Source organism: Mytilus galloprovincialis, chromosome 8, assembly GCF_965363235.1.
Source record: "Mytilus galloprovincialis chromosome 8, xbMytGall1.hap1.1, whole genome shotgun sequence".
NCBI lineage: Eukaryota > Metazoa > Mollusca > Bivalvia > Mytilida > Mytilidae > Mytilus > Mytilus galloprovincialis.
The window spans coordinates 95,162,840-95,185,599 of NC_134845.1; the positions used below are offsets into that span (position 1 = coordinate 95,162,840).

At 31.4% G+C, this 22,760-nt stretch overlaps 1 protein-coding gene across 1 annotated transcript; it reads left to right on the forward strand.

Moving 5' to 3' along the window:
- Window positions 1–6,473: 6,473 nt before the first annotated feature.
- On the forward strand, window positions 6,474–16,549 carry LOC143043846 (E3 ubiquitin-protein ligase TRIM71-like). Its single transcript, XM_076216028.1, has 3 exons — window positions 6,474–7,260; window positions 13,064–13,111; window positions 16,498–16,549. Exons 1-3 carry the CDS (start codon window positions 6,494–6,496, stop codon window positions 16,547–16,549), a joined length of 867 nt encoding a protein of 288 aa, XP_076072143.1. The 5' UTR covers window positions 6,474–6,493.
- Window positions 16,550–22,760: the final 6,211 nt, after the last annotated feature.

The following is a 22,760-nucleotide window of genomic DNA, read 5'->3' on the forward strand; positions in this document are numbered from 1 at the left end:
CAAAACTCATGCACGTGTTATCTTTGGTTATGAGCGTTCTTGATGAAGGTAAATCCAAAAAAAGGGTTTCGGACGCATCAGATTGATATCTTGTTGTTTTCTTTTTTTTATAAATCTTGAAGTCTGATATTTTTATTTTTTATATGAAGATAATGTCTGTGGAACGTTAAACATCATGTATCTCAACATAAAGAAACTGGTTTTCATTTGTTCCCTGATGAAGGAAAAATGTCTTTCTCGTCTGTAGATAGAATGATTGTTTTGCATCTTATTCCGAATACAGATACCAGCGCAAGAATTTGAAACATGTGCTTAGAACCTATCTGAAATTTGTTATTCTCAGATGAGTATCACTTTTAGAATAATTACTAAAAGTATTCTTGTAAGAAGGTTGTGAACATTAATGATATTAGTACTAAATAGTTCAGGTTTGTAAACTTGTAGACAGCTTTTCAACGTTACAATGCTTGAATGTGGGCTAGTATATATAAATTTCATAGTTTAAATTGACCCATGTCTTACCATCGAATTTAATGCTGAATTGAATAATTCTTACTGACACGACAATGTATTGATATCACATGGAATTTTAAAACACTTATCGCTATGTTTCATTTGTTCAAATCGTATAATAAATTTGCTACATAAAATCAAAAAAGAATGAATGAATTATTCTGATTTCAGAAATATCTTATATGTACACTTGGTAAAAACAGCGGATAGGGTGCAAACAACGTAATGAGGGTTATTTTCATTTCCTAGTACAATACCGCTGCTGATTTACTAGTTCCGAAGAGTGTCATTAGCTCAGTATTTAGCTTCGATACTAACTGACTGACCTGAGATACTTCTTTTTAACATATATAGATTAAAAATTATAAAAACACTGAGGTTTGAATTCCTTAAAGAAAATAACGGATACATGAAGTTTTTTTTTACATTATTCGTTCCTGATAAAAGTAAATCCAGAAACGGGCAGTTAATCTTCTAGTACTTCGTCGAAACGCTGCCGGTAAACGAACTGTCTTTCAGCGGTCAGAGATATCGATCAAGTTTTATTGATGGAATAACCGGTACTAACTAATTTAAGATGACAATCTTTCAAATTTCAATATGATTTTATGAATTATCATTGATATGGTTATCTTTATAAAATAGCTGCTAATAAACTTTTGAATTTTTGAAATAATAAGGCTTTTGTACCTCATGAATAGATTACAATAGCTGTAATTGGCAAAACTTTTAGGAATTTTGGTCCTTAATGCTCTTCAACTTCGTACTTTATTTGCCTTTTTTAACTTTTTTTGATTCGAGCGGCAATGATGAATCTTTAGTCGAAGAAACGCGCGTCTAGCGTAAATACAAAATTTCATCCTTGTATCTATGATAAGTTTATATGAAGAAACTTATCATAGTAACTATAATTACAATTGTGTCAGCCAAACGTGCATTGCGTCCACACCATGTACAAAGGACTCACTAATGGTGTTCGAATCACAAATGTCTAAACTGCGAAGTTATAGAACACCGAGTACACAAATTCATAAAGTTTTTGTCAAAATACAGCTAAAGAATTATAATAAATTCATTGGATAGAAAATTGAAAGTTATTCGAAAGCTTCAAAATTACGCAATATACTTAGGAATAATTCTGTCGCTATGCCAATCCTTCAGTTTTAAACAAAGTCAGTCATAACTGTGTAAATGTATATTAATAGATACACTGGACAGAATATATGAAACAACATAAATAATGTCATAATTTCTACACAAATATACGAATAAAATAACAATATCCAATTTGTTAGCCGGCATGACGTAAAAACGATAAAATATAAAACTAAAAATTAGAAGTGAATAATTTATTAGTTTAGTTACATACTCAGTTATAATGCACTAAGGGAAATGTTAGGTTAATATTTACAATTTAGTCTGGTTGTTTTATATTGTACATATTCCCCGTTTCAATACCCAATTCCTTAAATAAGACAGCAAAAAAAAAAAACAACAACAATAAAACAGGTATTAAGAAAGCAAACAACATATTTAAGTGTAGTAGGTTATCATTCACGTTGTGACAATAACATTCATCATTAGATGCATAATACTGATGTCAAAAGTAGGGACACAACTTATATCAGCTTCAAGTTATGAAATAAATACTAATTTAAGATAACCATCTTGCAAATTTCAATATGATGTTATGAATTATCATTGATATAGTCATATTTATAAATTAACTGTTAATAAACCTTTTGATTTTTTGAAATACTAAAGCTTTTGTGTCTCAGGAATAGACTACCTCAGCTGTATTTTCCAAACTTTCAGGAATGTTGGTCCTTTATGCTCTTCAACTTCGTATTTTATTTTTGCTTTTTGAATTTTTTGGGATTCGAGCGTCAATGATGAGTCTTTAGTAGAAGAAACGCGCGTCTGGCGTAAATACCATATTTAATCCATGTATATATGAGGAGTTAGGTTAATATTTTCCAGTTAGTCTGGTTGTTGTATCTTGTACACATTCCCCGTTTCAATTCTCAATTCCTTAAACAAGACAGCAAAAAAAAAAACAACAACACTAAAACAGGTATAAAATAAGCAAACAGCATTTTAAAGTGTAGTAGGTTATCATTCACGTTGTGACAATAACATTCATCATTAGATGCATAATACTGATGTCAAAAGTTGGGACAAAACTTATATCAGATTAAAGTTATAAAACAAATACTAAACAAGATAAATTTATTACGAGTAGAGATAATACACATATTTCATTCACAGTCTATTCAGGTAAGTATATTTTCTGAAGGTTCCTTAAATTTTCTTTAAATAACTGAAACTATCAAAAAACGACAATACATATCGTACCACTACTACTGAAAACTAGATTGGTTTGTAATAATTGATTCTATTAAGAAGGCTAACATTCAATGAAATCTAGTAAAATTAGGCACAGTATTAGGTCCGAGACCACAATTGTCGTCCCTTGACTTTCGTTGTTCACGAATATAGTCCCTAGTGTTGACAGTGGGTTACTTGCCAATATTTTTATACCCTTCAAAATTTATTTCTCCGTGTTTTATCCCTCAAATTGGAAGTAAGGGGTGAAATAAAACTGAAAAAAAAAATGGGTCAAGAATTTTAAAGGAAAGTAGTAATTTGGTCCGACTAAAAAGAATTGAAAATTAGCACTTCGGAAGCTGTCAAAAGATTTCAAGACGCCCTCAACACAAAATTGACCATATTTTGAGTTAAAACCGATGAAGTTTTCTATAATTTTGATATAATTTGTCCCAAAAGTAGTACAACACACTGTAATCATGTCATTGAGAAAGCGAAGGTGGGATTTTTTTAATTTTCATTTATGTTCTAAAAGAAATGCACTACGAATTAATTGTGGTCTCAGTCCAGTAAGGAAAAAGAAAAAAATCAGCGGAAAGTTGTTTATTTTACCGTCTGTTTTTTTTTTTCGCTTTCTCTGACATTTGCTCGACTTAGAATTACTATAAATTTGGCGAAACATTTGTGCAGTATCTCCCCTTCCCCAATCGAATCGTCCTTTTTACAAATGTATCAGAACGACTCTTCAAAAATACGTAAATCACGTTCATTCTGAACACATCGATGAATGATATTTTATGTTTAACATTTTCAGCAAGTATTCTGCAGGCATATATTTGAAGGCCAACTATATAAACCGTCGGAAACAAAACAGGCAAAAGGGAGAAGTTTGTCGGATGAAGAATTATGAAATTGTATGAAATGGAAATTTTCAGATACTTTATTACATTTTATTCATGCCAATACGAAATGCAATACACATTCATGGAATATCTTATTTACTTCTCAAGTGAAGCATAACTCAATCATAAAGGATAACAAATATATATACATAAGTCAATCGGACTGATGAGGAATGCTTATTACAAAAAATATGTATATAACGTACAAATAACCATTAATGATAAAAAGCATACAGAATAATTATGATTTAATAAGGCTTTTCTGAGTTTTTTCAGAATAAAAGTAAATGTTTTAGCACATCACCTGAAAAAACATCTTGGTTTTAAAATTAAAGTCATAAGGAACCTCAAATTAGAAAAAAAAAATAATGCATATGTTTTTTTATAACTCGATGGATAGTGTTCATTATAAAACTTATGAAAATATACTTTTTTCTGAAGAAAATTCTTTAATTTATTCATATTTAGAAGAAGTTACCTTAATTTAATTGCTTACTTTCATGAAGCAATTCCCCGACACATTTTCCGTATGCAAAGTGACCTCAGTTTGAACTATCTCGTAAAAATCCGGTGATTGTTATACGCATGGATGTCCTTAAAATAAACTATTATCTGATTGTATATGTTAAACACTTGCTCAATATCCATGTGTTTTGTTGATTGTTGACAAACTGGTGACAATTGTTATATCTGGCTTCAAAACACGAACATTTATTACGTGCCATATTTTCACAACAACACTTACCGATTGAAAAAAAAAATTACGATTATACGAAATTTAATCGAAAAAAATGATAAAATCGTGCACAGAAGACTAAGTTGATGATGTTTGTATGCATTGGTTCAAGAATTGGAATAACATTATTTTTCACTAGTCACTCGTTTCATATGACATTAAAATACCCTTTTCTATGAGTCTGTAAAACTATTTAAAACTTTTATAATTTAATGAAATTCAGTAAAAAGAGTTTATCTAAGATAGTAATAAACAAAACAATGTCAGATAACATGATTTTTTATCTTTGAAAAGTTTGTCTCTATAGTTACGTACTACCACACCATCCACATTGAAGGCTTATATAACTTTTACAAAGGCATTCTATCAATATCATAATGTAGGTAAAAATGAATAACATTTTCAAGGCAGTCAATAGGAAGCAATATCATTTTAGTGGAGGTACAACCTTTATTGTTTTTGAGGAATAAAAACGTTTTGATCATCGTCAATTTGTGTAAATGATCGCAAATGCAAATAAAAATAAATGACGGCGGCAATTTTTCGACTACAGTACTGTTATTCCGATTCCAATGCAATTCCATTATTGATACGTTTAGAATAATCTCAAATTCTGTGTAACGTCACGAATTATTTTGACGCAGAGACGTCAGAGCTAGAAGTGGCGTCATAACAATCAGAACTTACAAACTAGTTTTTGTTACATTACTTTTACTATTTGAATAAAATCACCTTTAAACGGCGTTTTTTTGAATTTGGTATTATTCTATTTTCTGTCAATAGTTATCAAAAGTACCAGGATTATAATTTAATACGCCAGACGCGCGTTTCGTCTACATAAGACTCATCATTGACGCTCAGATCAAAACAGTTATAAAGCCAAACAAATACAAAGTTGAAGAGCATTGAGGACCCGAAATTTCAAAATTAAAATCGAGGTTATCGATTATTTATTCAAAATAACAGTCCATATGTAAGTTACGATCATCAACTGTGGATTTGATAGTAGGTTAAGCGAATGAATTGAATTGTTACATACAATTGTTTAAGAACAATCATTGTATGAAACAAGAGTTACTTCATTATATTTTAGCGTGCCCATTATAGAAAAAAAGTGTGAATGCACAAAGGAAAACGTTTGGAATTCTTAAAACTAAAAATATTTTGACAGGACAACGACAACCTTTTAACGAGAAAGTTTCCCCAATTGCAACACTTATCATAGTTTCATAAAAAAAAATCAAAGGTAAATAAACAGTCAAAATTGAATTACATTATAATAATGGCAAACCTGTCTCCACATTACTCCTACCTAAACTTACAATAACACTTATCTTTTATCGTTTTGATCGACCAATGTGATTAACCTTCAACATTTCTGCTATCGGAACATCGTTATTTAGGTTTATATTGTTTAGTAACATTTACCGATAGTTTTCTTTGAAATTATAGGGTTGGTCCAGTTTTTAACCGGATTTATTGGTTGATATGACTGTAAAAAGAAATTATTGGTGAAGAAAAAAATTATGTGATGGTGCACGTCTTTTTTTGCTACGACCATCTGAAAGTGCCCAAGTCTGATGATTTTCCCATGATTCATCAATTTTTACCCATTTTGGGGGCCTATCATAACGAATAAAAATCTTAAGAGTTTCCAAAATTTTAAGAGTTTTGCTATCAGTTAATTATTACCTGTATCAACATTTGTTGACTTCGATCATCACAAATCTAAACCTTTAATGTTCTTCTATTTGACATAAAAAATATTGATGTTTATCATACATTCTCCTCAATTTTTATCATATAAATAATAACTGTTTTGAGTGTATGTTTGTTTGTAATTCGTTGCTGGAAAGTCGTGACATTTGCATGGAACCCCATTGTGAAATCCCACAACAAAATCGAAGTATTATTTTAACAAACGATATATACATTACTTGAATTTGGAGTTTTATAATATTTTTAAATGAATTTTCATTATATTCAATAGATAAATTAACGCAAGCTAACTGAGATGGCACAGGCTGCGTCCAAAACGTGTGAGATATGTATGTCTAGTCCTGGACATAACTACTGCGAACAGTGTGACCAGCTGTTTTGTGATGGATGTAAAATATCGCATTTACGGACAAAGATGACCAAAAGTCACACATTTCTGAGTGGTCCAAATATAAACCCGGAAGTTAAACTATATTGTAAAGAACATGATGAAAACTTTATTTATTATTGCCTGGAATGTAGTACGCCAGTCTGTAAGATATGTGCTATTAAAAAACACAAATCTCATGATTTTGCTGAAATCAAGGAATCAACTGAAGGAATCAAAGCAGAGGTAAAAAAACTGATCGATATGAAGATGAGAAACCTGCAGTCAAAAATAGCAGATATTGACCAAGGGTCAAATAAATATCAGGCTGGTGTTAAGGGAGTCATCCAGGCTATAAGAGAAGAAGGCAGACACTTGAAAGAGATGATTGATACGAAAGTCGAAGGTCTTATTGACACGCTGAAGGAGAAAGACACAAGGAATGTCCAAACCTTACAGTCTGTTGGCAATGAGTTAAAAACAGCATTGGACAAGGCAAAGGAGCAGCAGAAGTTGTATCAAGACATCCAGGGTATAAAATATACTACGAAATTGTTACAAAAACTAAAACAAATAGAGTCACAAATCGATCAAATAGAAGAAATTCAGATTCCTAGTATGCCATCAGTCAAATATGACAAAAAAACAGTAGCAGAGGAAGAAATAGGGAAACTGTTTGGGGAACTAACATTTGGGTAAGTTTGTTCTTAGTTATTGATTCTATGAAATTTCTTTGAAAACTCTTATTGTCTTTTCCTCTTTTTTCATATGAACTTTGGTATATAAGCAGTCTCTTTTCGACTGCAAAGGGTTGAATAATTATGGCATCTTTCGCTTCTTGTTTCAATTATATTACGTATTTGTATCTCAGATAATCAATGTTCTGCAGATTTAATACTATATGGGATAATGCAATGCCAGTATACACTGTTATTCAAATTGGCAGTGTTCTCTGATCATTGATTATAATAACCAGCATTTAATGAGTTATAAAACAAGAAAATTAGTGGGTTGACCTTAAAGACTCCTAAATATATGTTTACAGTTTAAATTGGAATTCAGTAGGGTTCAAAATTCTAGTACCAGCCTTGGGGTAATTGTCATTTGTAATCCTTAATCAGCCAAAAATCTGATTACATGTAATTTAATTTAATCAATTACATGTCAAAATACTTGTAATCCTGATTACTTTTTGATTCTAATATGACGTCCCTATTACGCTTTGTAAACAAAGTTGTGTACTAATTAGCACAAAACATATGTTTGACACATGCGCATAAACTAACTGTTTGCATGCTCGTTGTTTTCATTTTTATCTTCATGAAATTCATACATTTTAACTGCTTACATAAAATATATTAGTTATGGACATAAAACATCATATAATTTCCCTCTAGCAGTTTTTAAAAGCCTATTTAATATGAAATGCCTGTAGATGGCTGCAACCGGCATCGTTTTTATGGCTGTTCTGTCCATTTAGCAAACATTCCATGTAAATGCACATGTTTGATGTCTCATCATCTGCTGTCAAAATGAATATATACACAGTATCGCCGTTGAAAATTGGACTCAGAGTAGATTATAAAGGGGTATCTTATAAAATAACAGATCACGTCATGGAACAAAATGCTGTTAGGCAGTACATAATACAATCTATGGCTGATAGAGGAACAAAAAGGGTTTTCAGACACGAGATATGTGATGAAAGGGTCAATTCAGTTTTCTCAAATTTAACAGAGGACACCATATTCAATTTTGAAAATAATTAACAGCCACAGTCAGATGAGGAATTATCTCAGATTGATGAAGACTTAACTGCTAACTGTATAAACCAAGAACCACCTGCCAAAAAGCCAAGATTTAAGGAGTTGCATATCAAAGAAGAAATTGAAAAGTTAGCGCTGGCAAGAACTGAGCCAAGAACAAATCAGCAGACATTATGGGGGGTAAACTTTTAAAGGGGTAAAAACCATAAAATGCAAAAATATAACATTAGAGGGAAAATACAACCATAAGCTGATGGTAAATTGGTCTAAAATAAAAACATTTTAATGATAGAAAATCGTGAGGCAATGGTATTCGGCAATGAGTCAGCCACCTAGGAATGTTTTTTTTACCGTTTTCAAACATAAAATTTACTGCTCAGCGTTAGGGACTATAATGTAAATAATACGAAATTAAAAAAAAATCAAATGATACAAATTACAAAATGTAGTATTCTTAAAATTAAATGAGACGTGCTTCGGTTGTCACTGTCAAGATGCGGAATAAAAATAAAAATATTCCTTGATATTTTTCTGTACTTAAGGTAGTGTTATTTTTCATATATGCAAGCATACTTAAAAAAATAGATTAAAGAATATTATGACAGTTATGAGCATGCTGAAGTAGTAATCAAAACACCCAGGTGGGGAATCGAACCCCATAATTGTATTTCCAAAATACTACCAAGGTTTAATGGTTTGTTAAGGATTAAATCAGAAAAAGCATAACTTATTTTCACTACAAAATTTTAATGACACGAACATGTTGATACATGAAAAGAAGACAAGCTGAATATTACGTTTTTAGTCTAAATAAACAGATTGATAGAATACTGTACATGTATACGTAGGTCGCTCTAGTCTACATGCACAAAGTATGCACAAGCACCAACATGCTTTTAGCATAAAACGTTAAATTAAAACATGCAGTCCTCTGTTATTTACTTATATGAATCATGTCTTTGAAATTAATTATACCCATATAAAATTCATCACAATTGAAAATAAATATTTAAAGAATTACTTGATTACATTAAAAGAGGGATGAAAGATACCAAAGGGACAGTCAAAACATGGTACAAATAATTTCTGTTTGGATAACTGAAAACAATAAAGCAGCAGTTTTGAGGAACTAGATGAAACTATCCTCAATGACAGATTGTGCTACTTTTATGCAACAGACTGTCGGCATTCCAATGGGAACAAACTGTGCCCCTCTACTTGCCAACTTGTTTTTTTGTTATTATGAGGCTGACTTCATGCAGGAACTTTTTAGGAAGAAATATAAGAAGTTAGCAATATCCTTTAACTCTACTTTCCGCTATATAGATGATGTTCTTTCACTAAATAATTCAAAATTTGGTGACTATGTGGAACACATCTATCCCATCGATCTAGATATAATGGATACCACAAATACAGTTAAGTCGGCCTCATATCTTGACTTACGGTTGAAAACAAAACTTTACGACAAAAGAGATGATTTTCAGCTTTCCAATTGTGAGCTTTCTATTTCTAAGTAGCAACATTCCAGCAGCACCTGCATACGGGGTATATATCTCCCAATTGATACGATATTCCCGTGCTTGCATTTCTTATCATGATTTTCTTGATAGAGGGTTGCTGCTCACAAGGAAGCTATTAAACCAAGAGTTGCAGTTGAAATCATCCCTTCGTAAATTTTACGGACGCCATCACGAGTTGGTTGACCGTTATAGAATAACCGTTCACAAATGATATCGGATATATTCCTTACGTCGTAACTACAATCCCCTTCCCTTCCATGAATGTGACCTCCCGAATTAGACTATTTACCGGATTTGTGATCTCATAAGCAACACGACGGGTGATACATGTGGCGCAGGATCTGATTACCCTTCCGTAGAATATGAGATCACCCTAGTTTTTTGGTGGGGTTTGTGTTGGTTTTTCTTAGTTTTCTATGTTGTGTCATGTATGCTGTTGTTCGTTTTTTTTTTCATTTTAGCCATGGCGTTGTCAGTTTGTTTTAGATTTATGGGTTTGATCGTCCCTTTGGTATCTTTCGTCTCTCTGTTATGCAAGTTTGCAGACCAAACAAGGCAATGAGTATCCAAAGACAGGAGGGGCTTGCTGATTTAAAGAAAACATCTTGTGCCAAATCTAAATATGCTAAAGATGACAAAGGTCAAGAATACTACAAAATTACTTACAATGAATGTGACAAAACACACCATGGTGTAGATTCGAAAGAAAACTCAAGGGACGTAAGAATGTACGCTAAACCTGGGGACATCCACTGTCCAGTGATTAGCTTGGACTTTTATCTAGAAAAGATTAGTCAAGGGTGTACAGCATTTTTTCAGCAAGCACCCCAGTACCCCAAACCAACTGTATGGTATGCTTCTTAACCTATTGACAAACACAAAGTGGCCAGTATGATGATCAAGAATATCTAAAGAAGCTGGTCTATTTATAAGATATACAAACCACTGCCTGAAAGCTACTGTGGCAACATGATTGAAAAGAGGAGGGGGTCGATGACCGGGTCTGTGACGTGACACCGACATGCCACATCTTTGGATAGCTACATTGAAGGTCCAACTGACAAGCAACGCACAGAGCTTTCCAATAAACTACAGGGCTGCACATTCTGATTCAGCTTTAATTGAAAACAAAACAAAATCAAATGCCACATCTGAACAGAATAACTCATGCCAGCTCCATTGTCTGATTTAAACATTTTCACCAATGCTACAATCACTGGGGGAACAATCCATATTCACGTGATAAATAAAGAATAAATGTGTCTTACCTTCTTATGCAACTGTCAACCGTCTTTTACACCATCGTTATTAGTTGTGACGTAAAGAAATCTCTGAACAGAAACAAAAACTTGTTTGATATCTTATTGTTTTATTTTAGAATAATAAATGCTAAAATTGTTTATCAAAAGTGTTTAATCTGTTTCTATCATAATTCCATTGCGGAATCCCTTTTCCGATATATTTTGTACACGTTTATTTCGGAGAAAATTGGAACAGCCAAACATTCCTACGGTATTCTTGTACGCTTCGACCTATAAAAATACTGTTTTTGTTCTACTAAAATCGAAATAATTCCTTTAACATTTTTAAGTACAGGTGTTATATCTAGACATACAAAGACAACTTCAAACTTTTTGACACATCTCAAGATAACGATTTTGATTGGTTGATTTTCGAGTCTGAGTACAAAAGTCATGCTCGAAAGTTTTATGACCGTGAGGCCAGGTGTTATATCTAGACATACAAAGACAACTTCAAACTTTTTTACACATCTCAAGATAACGATTATTATTATAATGTGTTTGAATCATTAGATTTATTTGAGGTTAATGAGGACAATTTATACCAAGAGTTTAATGTTTATTGAATAAATATGAATAATATTTATAACAAATTTATAGGATTCAAAAATCTGGATTGCTGATATAATTCAGATTTAAAGTGAACATGGCGAAAGGCTAAACATTCTGATTTTATTATTTTTTTAAACTGTTTTTTTCAAGGAATAATATTTCATTGAACATAGGTTTTTATTGTAAATAATTCACAGTAGTAATAGTTTAGGCTCAATTGATTCATTTACTTCTATAAAAATAAACGGTTACAGTATTGAAAGTCCTAGTTAATCTAATTAAAACATATTATACGTATATTCACAATTAAAAGATGATTATCTGATAATTACTGTTTAAGAAAAAACTACTATTGGACATTAAATATCCAAATGTGTAAAAGGTAACAATCACAAAAATACTGAACTCCGAGGAAAATTCAAAATGGAAAGTCCCCATTCAAATGGCAAAATCAAAAGTTCAAACACGTCAAACGAATGGATAACAACTGTCATATTCCTGAAAGGGTGATTCGGAATTTGTTAAAAATTTCTAGTAGGATCAAGGTTAGCTACTAAATCAAAATAAGACGTTGTTATATTAATAATGATTTTTTTCTTATCTTATGGACAAAATGTCAAATATGTTGAATATATTTTGGTTTCTGATAATATTGAAATTAAAATTACTCACAATTGACCAACAAATCAAGTTACAATCCAAAAAACTTAAAATAACACGTATAATGTTAATTAGGATGTTAAATTTGATGTATGCCCTTTTATGCTTCTTCGTTACATTTGTTGTTTTTATAGTGATTAAGATGATAACACAATGTTAACTGCTGTACCCCTTTTTTTGACATTTTTACCTATTGTGTCTGTTTGTTTTGTTCACGCATCAGTGATAATATAATGGAATTTGATGCGACTGTCATACAAGTGAGATGTTAAGCTAGCTATAAAACCAGGTTCAATCCACCATTTTTTACATTAGAAAATGCCTGTACTAAGTCAGGAATATGACAGTTGTTATCCATTCGTTTGATGTGTTTGAACTTTTGATTTTCCAACTTGGTGGGGGACTTTCCTATTTGAATTTTCCTTCGCAGGAAACAAAGAAAACCACTATTTCATATGACTGTGTATATTATGCTCCCCTTTTGCACCTGGAGAAGTGAAATAGGAAAACAACAAAACAAAACAAACAGCAATTTTTTACAAAAACTAGTTTGCCTTATTTTTGGTTATCTTAACACATCTAATTCGGTTTGTTTACATTTATACATACACTGTTTTATTTTATTCTAAGATAATTTAGAATTTTAAGATATAAGATGAGAAGGAAATTGTTAATAAGATCATTATTTTTTCTCAGAGAAACTGTCAAAAAAGAAGAAAACCCAAAACCCCAGGAGAACGTCAGGTATGTATTTATAATAATTATTGACATTAAACATAGTTGTTTCTATTGTTCTCGTTTCCATGTTCAACTCTTCTGCTACAGTAATACAACCAATCAAACAACCTAGATTTGTTTTCCTAAATTATATTTATATATATAAGATTGTGTTGTACTGTTCTTGCCCTTTATAATTATCATTTGTCCTATTGGTTTTGACTCTTCTGGAACCGATGAGTGTGATATAAACAAAACGCGCGTATAATATACTGTTTCTTTCTCTTGTAGACATTCTTGTATTATATAACAAACCCTAAAAACCATTCAGTGATTTGACAGTACCGTACATTGCTTTATCAAATTGGTTCCTGTTTTGCACGTTAACATCTAATTTTAGCAACGTTGGTTTTAGAATAGTATACATATGGTTTACTTTTGATTTTAAGGCTAATGGTTTGCATGACATCCACATGATACATAAGCATGATACGTAATATTAGTATTTATCGGTAATTTGTGCATTTTTCCCTTTGTTGTGTACTCGCTGATAATGTCAGTATCAGTGAACTGGCAGGGATATAAAAATCATTGGGTTAGTACGCCAATGACATGCGCGAATGCAACGCATAAGGATCTACTTTCCCCTGTCATTCACAAAATTGCGCGTGATATTTTTTTTCGTAGAAACGCACGAGATTTTTTGCGAATGAAACATTGTTTGAAACTTTCACAGAGTCAGTTTAGCCTTTTTGAACGATTGTTGTGAAAATGTGAACAGAAAATACATGAAAAACCCGATAGACTCTTAAAAAAAATGCGTTAAATGAGGTACAACTAACATATCGTCCATGCTGAGTTTTTATTCATACGATACCAGTACATAGCCTGGTGCTGTTCCAAGTAGTTTTCTTTTTCTGTTTCTTGAGAAGTATTTGTTTTACCTGTTTAATCACTATATAGTGTTACAAATCATATTCAAACGCAACACAAATAGTTACCAAAAAGATACCGTTATCTCATGAGAAAAGGTAGAATGGAAAGGAAATTTACGCATTTTCGACATTTTTGTGAGACCATCAAATGAAATTTAAAAAAAAGTGATTTTATTGTCAATATGGCAGATATTCATAGAACAAAGAACAAAACAGTAAACCGTGATATATGCGGATCTAGAATAATTTAAAAAAGGGGGTTAACCGGGGATACCAAGCTATAAAAGTCTGCTTTGACCAGATTTGTAGCTTTCATAAGGGGTAACTGTGACTCGGGTCACCTACACCTTTTAAATCCAAGTTTCATATTTCTGGTCCGTGTTGAAAATAAATGAACATTACTTTGAAATAGCAAAAATTCTAGGCTAAAAGTTTAGTGACGCCTATTTGAATGTTTGAAATAATTATGAAGTCGACAGGAAATGAGCTTGTTCGGATAAGGGGACGACCATTTGATATTCTGTGGGGGGGGGGGGGGGAGGGGCAAGAGGATTTGTTTTTGATCGGTTATTTATTTTTGTAAACTAAGAGGACATATTATTCATTTTCTGCACTATTGAAACAAGATTTTTCATTTTCATTAAAGCAAGGGACTGATTATTCAGTTTCCCAACTATATTTATTATATTCCAAAACCTAAAATTTTTAAATGATTTGTTTATTCTAAATATAAATACTACATGTATAGGCAAGTCATTATGTATCATTTAATCAGAAATTAATCATCATACTCTGTAGAAATGATTTTTGTATATTCCCAACTGCATATACATACATAGATAATAATAAAGTTTGGTTGTAACTAGCCCCTTTTAAAAAAACACATTTCGATGAACTGAGCCAGACAAAATGTTTTTTGATGGGTTTTGGAGCCACTGAAGGCCCTAGAAGCTATAGAACAAAGGATGCAAAATCATGCTTTCTGGGTGTTCCGAAGGCCCGTTCTTAATCTTAAAATGCAAGTTTGGTTGTAATAACTGTTTGACAGTATTTTATGTCTCAAAGCAAAATGTATAAATTCAGTGTAAGACTTAAGTTTCTCGGGACAACATGGACAACATGAGAAGACCAATGTGCAAAGGAATTCAAAAAGTTTAGTCTGTGGCTGCTGTTTTTTTTAAACTCATGATCAAGTTCGTAACAAAATTACTAGATTACAAAAGGAATGCAACACTAGCAGAATACAGAAGGGCAATCAATGAACAAAAGACCAATAAATAAGAAACATTGATCCCGAAAAATCAGAGCTACGTCTTAGAAAAGCAGAACTTGCTTTTTACTAGGCACTTGCCGTGAACACAATTTGATATGGAGACAAGCGTTTGGTTTTGAAATTTCCTACATGAGGTCGTTACGGCCCTGTTAAAAAGAAAGTGAGGTAAGATTACTTGAGACAATATACCTCAATTAAAATAAAACCAATTTTCAGACATTGCAAGTATATTTAAATAATATTTATATACTTTTATTATTAAAAAATATGGAAACTCAATTTTTTTTTTTGGGGGGGGGGGGGATATGAATTTATGAAGAATCTGGCGCCATCTCATACTTTCGATTAGACCTGCCGATTAATTTATGTTCAATACATCGCAAGTTCGGTTATTTATTTTCAAACTACCACAGAACAAAAACATTTATTTTTGAGATTATCAAGGCTGACATATTTATTCGCAAAATCCTACCTCCCCTCCCAGAATTTCAAATGGTCGTCCCCTAGTTTAAAGTCATCTTACATTGATTAAAAATCTGCTGATTCATATCGCATCATTTTGATCACTTTGGTGATGTTTTGTGAAAAAAACAACTTGACTTACCGTTATGCTACTATTAAATTTGCCATTGTTAGTGTCATGTCCAAAGCAGAATATTAATGAAAAGCAAGCAATAATTTCTTTTCAATACTTTGTGCAAGAGAACGCCATGTTTACTGCACTGTGACAAAATTTCAAATGACGTAGTGCAGCCTGTGACGTCAAGTGTGATTCGCCGTGATTCGACGCGAAAAAAAAGTTCGTTTGTTATTTTTTCTATTATTGTAGTGAATTTTATATTGTTTTAAATTCCCGATAAACAGAATAAAGAACTCTTTGTTTTTGATACTGACTTCGGGCTCACCTGATATTTTACTGTGAGAAAGTCAGTATCAAAAGTAAAAAGTCCTTTATTCTATATATGTAGTTCGTTCAGTTTAAGTTTCCAAAATATTATACCTTAAAGTATTCATGTACTGAAAAAACACCAAAGGCATACAATGACACCTAATTATGGCGCAGACTATTGATATGAGATTAAAATGTCTGAGCAAAATTAAAGGTGAGTATCAAATAAGAAGTTACGTTAAAATATTTATATAAAAAAATGCTATTAAAGTCAGACATCTACCTTGAGAATATATAAATATGTTATTTGTTATAGAGTTACAACAACAGCTAAACAATACAGATACAGATGCTCCGCATGCGGGTAAGTGTGATGTTATGTAGTTTATTTTCGGAAGAGTACAAAAGACTAAGTACAAGTGCAAAGTTCATTATGAAATAAAACATGAACATTTGAAAAACAAATCTATGTAAAGCACAAAGCAAGTTTTTTTGTTTCTTTTGAAACATCTTAATTTTATGTTAAAGATGTGATAAAAAACATGATGAATCATATATGTGTCTTTCAATATATAACCTTTGTTGTCAACATCTCTCCTGTAAATCACCGTCTTATTCTTAGTAGTTATTTGTCGTCTAACTCTGACATTTACCTATTTTAGGTGATATAATATATGTTTCTTTTCTTATATTAGTTATTTGTCGTCTAACTCTGACATTTACCTATTTTAGGTGATATGATATATGTTTCTTTTCTTATAATAGTTATTTGTCGTCTAACTCTGACATTTACCTATTTTAGGTGATATGATATATCTTTCTGTTTATATTAGTTATTTGACGTCTGACTCTGACATTTACCTATTTTAGGTGATATGATATATGTTTCTTTTCTTATATTAGTTATTTGACGTCTGACTCTGACATTTACCTATTTTAGGTGATATGATATATGTTTCTTTTCTTATATTAGCTATTTGTCGTCTAACTCTGACATTCACCTATTTTAGGTGATATGATATATGTTTCTTTTCTTATAATAGTTATTTGTCGTCTAACTCTGACATTTACCTATTTTAGGTGATATGATATATCTTTCTGTTTATATTAGTTATTTGACGTCTGACTCTGACATTTACCTATTTTAGGTGATATGATATATGTTTCTTTTCTTATATTAGTTATTTGACGTCTGACTCTGACATTTACCTATTTTAGGTGATATGATATATGTTTCTTTTCTTATATTAGTTTTTTGACGTCTGACTCTGACATTTACCTATTTTAGGTGATATGATATATGTTTCTTTTCTTATATTAGTTATTTGACGTCTGACTCTGACATTTACCTATTTTAGGTGATATGATATATGTTTCTTTTCTTATATTAGTTATTTGACGTCTGACTCTGACATTTACCTATTTTAGGTGATATGATATATGTTTCTTTTCTTATATTAGTTATTTGTCGTCTAACTCTGGCATTCACCTATTTTTATAGGTGATATGATATATCTTTCTGTTTATATTAGTTATTTGACGTCTGACTCTGACATTTACCTATTTTAGGTGATATGATATATCTTTCTTTTCTTATATTAGTTATTTGTCGTCTGACTCTGGCATTCACCTATTTTAGGCGATATGATATATGTTTCTTTTCTTATTCTCTTTTCCCTACTTCGGGACTGTTTACAGATTATCAATTTAGATATCAATACCTGTCTCTCGCGTCTGATGGCACTGACATTCATCAATTCATATGTTACGCTCGTCCATGTTCTTATTTTGAGGTAATTTTTAGCTTAAAAAAGGTGAAGTGGCGATGCTCTTTACACAAGAACCTTTAGACAGTGGTTTTTTTTAAGATATGCACGGCAGACAGTTTGTGATCCCCGTTAACCGAGATGATATGTTAATGTCTTATTGTACCTTATTAGCTCCGTTTAATCGTAGTTTGAAATCTTTAGATAGGAGGATATATATCTTAACTGCAATTTTAACTATTGTTACATATTTTACTGGGTATGGACTCGCATTGGGATAATGCATGTATATCAGGAAAAGCGTACCACGTCAACTCTTCATTATGGAAGTAATGAGATGATCTTGTTTGTCACTTTGATTCGTTTTCGTAATGGAATTTTGAGAACTGGGCACGGGACAATTGAAAGACGAACTTAGATTGGGAAATAGATGTCTGTTGATTATTGATATCGATTTGTTTCCATTTTATTTTTCCAGCCCATTATTTTCATATTGACCCTTTCTGTTGTTCTGTTCTCTATGTTTGCTTAATTTTTGCATTATGTTTAACATTACACATATATTAACATAAAGTTTAAAACTGCTTAAAACGGAAACATTGCACAACATTGAAATGTTATCTCCATCTTTTAACTATCATTTATAGTTTTCTTTTATTGACACATTCCTTTATTTATATATGATGGTTCACGATTACTTTTATTCATTTTTCTAGTCTTGATACAATTATTTAACACAAGGTTTGCTATTGCGCATTAAACTTTGAAGTGTGTGCATAAAACATATCTATTTGGTAGACTTAAAGACATTAAAGATTGTTTCTGGGTCCATCATTTATTATAAATTGCAAAGTAGTATTTGGTGCTACCCGTATGATCTACTAGTATATATTTCAATTTAACACTTACCATGCTTATTAACTGAGAAGAAGGATGTATTATCCGAATAATTTGTAGTTTTTAATACTAGTTACCTGAAACTCGTTTAGGAAACTATAAATGGTATGCTAACACCGGTGTGTTTAATTGCAATAGACCATACCTATACTGAAAAACTATGTGTGTCTTTACGTTTGTCTTAGGTTCATTGGTATGTGTATTGAGTTCCAAATAAATTTTTAACTCTTAATCGTCTACATTTCAGGACAGAAATCATTTCTGAGTAAGTACTCCTATTCAAATTTATTCGCAAAAATTATGCTTAAAAATGGATACAGAAATGTGATATAATATGATAATAATAGATACTTTATCTAAAAAGGGGAAAGGCAGTTTGTACAATACTGATCTTCCCTGATGCCCTCTGAATAATTCAAAATATAACAAAAATAAATATTTTAATCAACATATATATTATTTTGTATGCAAAAAAATAAATTGGCGAAAAACATACAAAATCGTTTCTTGAACATATTTTGTTAATGTCAGATATACAAGACAAAACTTCATTTGAAAATTACATTTCTATTTTAAGAACAAGAAATTATGATAACTTTGTTTGAACTGTTCTATCGTATCTATGTTTTGGATTGCTACAGTGATGCTGTTTCAAAGAATTGTACGGTAATATTTCAATGGTTTTTTTCATAAAATGTGTTCTCATACGGGGTATAAAAATCCAACTATTATAAGATGATTACAAAGAATATCTTGCATTAACATTTTCACTTGTACACGAAAATATTATTAACAACAGTACATACTAATATATTTGATTATCTGACATAAACACAATTGTTTTCATTATATCTTATAGTTAAAATAATGTTTATAAACAAAACAGATCTTGAGTTAAAGGAGCAATATGACCGACCGATCCTCGTGGGTGGGTGCACAATCTAGTATTTGATTGATAGGGGGTACCGCTTGGTTTCTGTTACCCCAACCACTTTACATAATTTAAATTTCATTTTCTTTTCATACACTGCGTAGGTACTAATGTTACCTTTTCCCGTATTGTTTGGGTTTCGTTTGGTGTATAATGTTACAGTAGAAAACCAAAAGCTCCAAAAGTTAAAAACAAATGGTTGATTAAACACAGCCATGAACACCCATAAAGATGACAGACGAAGTTATAGGAACTTTATTGACGTTTATCATATATTTCTGATAGTTTTCCCAACCTACTCACATATAATCAAGTTTGAAAAGGTAACCTTTTCCAGCGGCACATCCTGTCATCTCTTATAGAAAGTGGACAGCCCAGAGACTGATCATAGGTTCAAGACATAGTTTATCATTTACTGTACCATATACTGTAGTATTACAATCGATTTTATTTCTACTGGATATACTAGTATATTAGTGGCATAAACTGCAGCATATTTATTTATTGGTGTTTTTTATGTTTTACTATTTCACAATATTTGTGCAGTATTGGATTGATGTAAAGCAATTGAAAGTCTAGTAATACTAGCATCATGTGATCAACATTGTGTAATATAATTACAATAAAATACTTATAGTATGGATACGGAGTCTACCGAATTATATTGTTTGCTATCTTAATTCGGATTGATTTTGGAATACGTGGATGTTAGGTGTCACTTTTATACTAAGTATCTTATAATTATACTGATTTTTTTTCAGAAAAACACCTTGTATGTAAGTATAAGTATAATATCATTAAATAATTAATTATACCTGATATAAGACAACTACTTAAACATTGAGTTTATTAGTGAGACCTGTCTATTTCAACAGGTATTTGTCACAGTCTGAAATCTTCACCTGCTTAATGCATAATGGGAGCTCTTCCCTGGTGTAAACGAGCTGTGATGCACCTAGATAAGAAAGTCATTTGTTGTATTCAATATAAGGTCTACTAGAAATATTAGTATTAAAGTCTTGTAAACAATGTTGTAAGAGGACATGTCACAAAGTTGTTTCTAAGAAAAGTTCCAACATAATAACAACCCCATGACCATGAAAGATAATTTGTTTACCGTACTGTAGAACTTAGGTAGCTATCGTGGTGGTAAGTTAACTACCTGACACATATTTTGGTTGAATACATGAATGAAAGCAAAGACGTAAGACAGCATGACAAAGACAGTGATGGGAATCGTAATTTTTGGTAAATGTGAAATATTTTAAACCGACATTCTAAGAATTTTATTGGATTGAAATATCACTAAAAAGTTTACAATCTATAGGATTCAACACTGAAAGAGGAAAAAATACCAGCTGTTTTTCTTTTTTGATATACATATATTCTACAGCGTTTAATTACCGAGCGTGACTTATACCCGATTGTGACTGTTTTGCTGAGTGTGAATTCGCATTGCTATAAGACGTTTAAGTTGTAACGGTACTATGTTGATGTAATATTTACTATTCTAATCGGATTTTGTCAAATGTTTTATCGTTTGTAGTTGTAAATCTTATTTTTTTTCTGTTTTCGTGTGTTATGGTAGAGAAAATTAGTCATCCAGTTCATTTGGTTCAACTAAATTGATACGATATATTTGGTTTACAGTTTGCTTTAGAGAAATACCGATATAGCTTGATATCAAATTAATTATCTAATTGCTCCCACAATTTTATATTTATTAGTATTGTATTTTTCATTGTTATTAATAAGTGTTATATCAACATTACAAATCCAATCTTGAATTTTATCCTAATTCTATCCTATTTTTTTGGGAAATTTTTCGAAATTTCAATGTGACGTCACTTAAATTTGTGCGTCTATCGATTTGGCTAACGCGGCTGTGAATTTTATATGCTTGTGATAGGATATGTATCTATCAGTTGTTATTTTGTAGTCAGTTGCAGGTTTTATCATTTATATCTGTTATACATGTATAGTCATTCTATAAAAAATACTGGTTGCAAAAGTATGAATTATTCTAAATGATAAGGATGTTTTTATCCTAGGCAGAAAACCCTACACAGGCAATTTTTTCCAACGTGATTTTAACATGAGAATCACGTGATATTCACGTTGTCCACACAACGTGAGTAGAACGTGAAACGAGCAGAAACGTAATATTCACGTTGTGAGCACAAACGTGAACAAAACGTTGGTCACACGTGATATTCACGTTGTGTATAATGCCACATGATATCAACGTGATAATACAACGTGATATTCACGTTAAATATATACCATGTGATATAAACGTGATAATACAACAGGACATTTATGTGAAGCAGCCATTTGGAAAAAATGAAATATTGTCTTTGTTGTACTTATTGACATATCATTTTTTTTCTTGGTCATCTCTATTTGAAGATGTTTCTCTGGTTCTTTATCTTAAAAGTATGGTAACTGTGAGTTAAACATCAATAAATTATCTTGTAGGTTATAACTGATTATCAGCTACCTCATATGCATGTTTAATGTACCTGTTATCATCCCGAATATGTATGTAATATTTGCAGCTGGATGTTAAGCATACATCAAAACTTAACTATCATTACAATATATTTTAATCCAAATCTTTTTTTCAAAGTTTGAAAGGAAGTCGAATTCGAAATTGTACAACAAATTATGCATAACCAAATGTATACCAAACAACATTTCAATACAAACAAGCTATTTTACAATGTCCATTCTTTAATTTCCTCAATGCTCTTCAACTTTGAACTTGTTTGGCTTTATAAAATTTTGATATGAACGTCACTGATGAGTCTTATGTAGACGAAACGGGCGTCTGGCGTACTTAATTATAATCCTGGTACCTTTGATAACTATTAAGAGTTATGTCCCTTGTAGGTTTATCATGATCTAAAAATAATCAGCTTATGACTAAAAACAATGTCCCTATCAAAGACATATATTGCCAAATGTTAAATAAGAAAAAAACAC

Bases quoted from the DNA above. Each gene is read 5' to 3' on its own strand.
- LOC143043846 (XM_076216028.1), top strand. From the start codon at position 6,494: ATGGCACAGGCTGCGTCCAAAACGTGTGAGATATGTATGTCTAGTCCT. The intron at 7,261-13,063 runs GTAAGTTTGTTC...ATTTTTTCTCAG, and splicing joins TTTGGGGAACTAACATTTGG to AGAAACTGTCAAAAAAGAAG. The intron at 13,112-16,497 runs GTATGTATTTAT...TATTTGTTATAG, and splicing joins AAACCCCAGGAGAACGTCAG to AGTTACAACAACAGCTAAAC.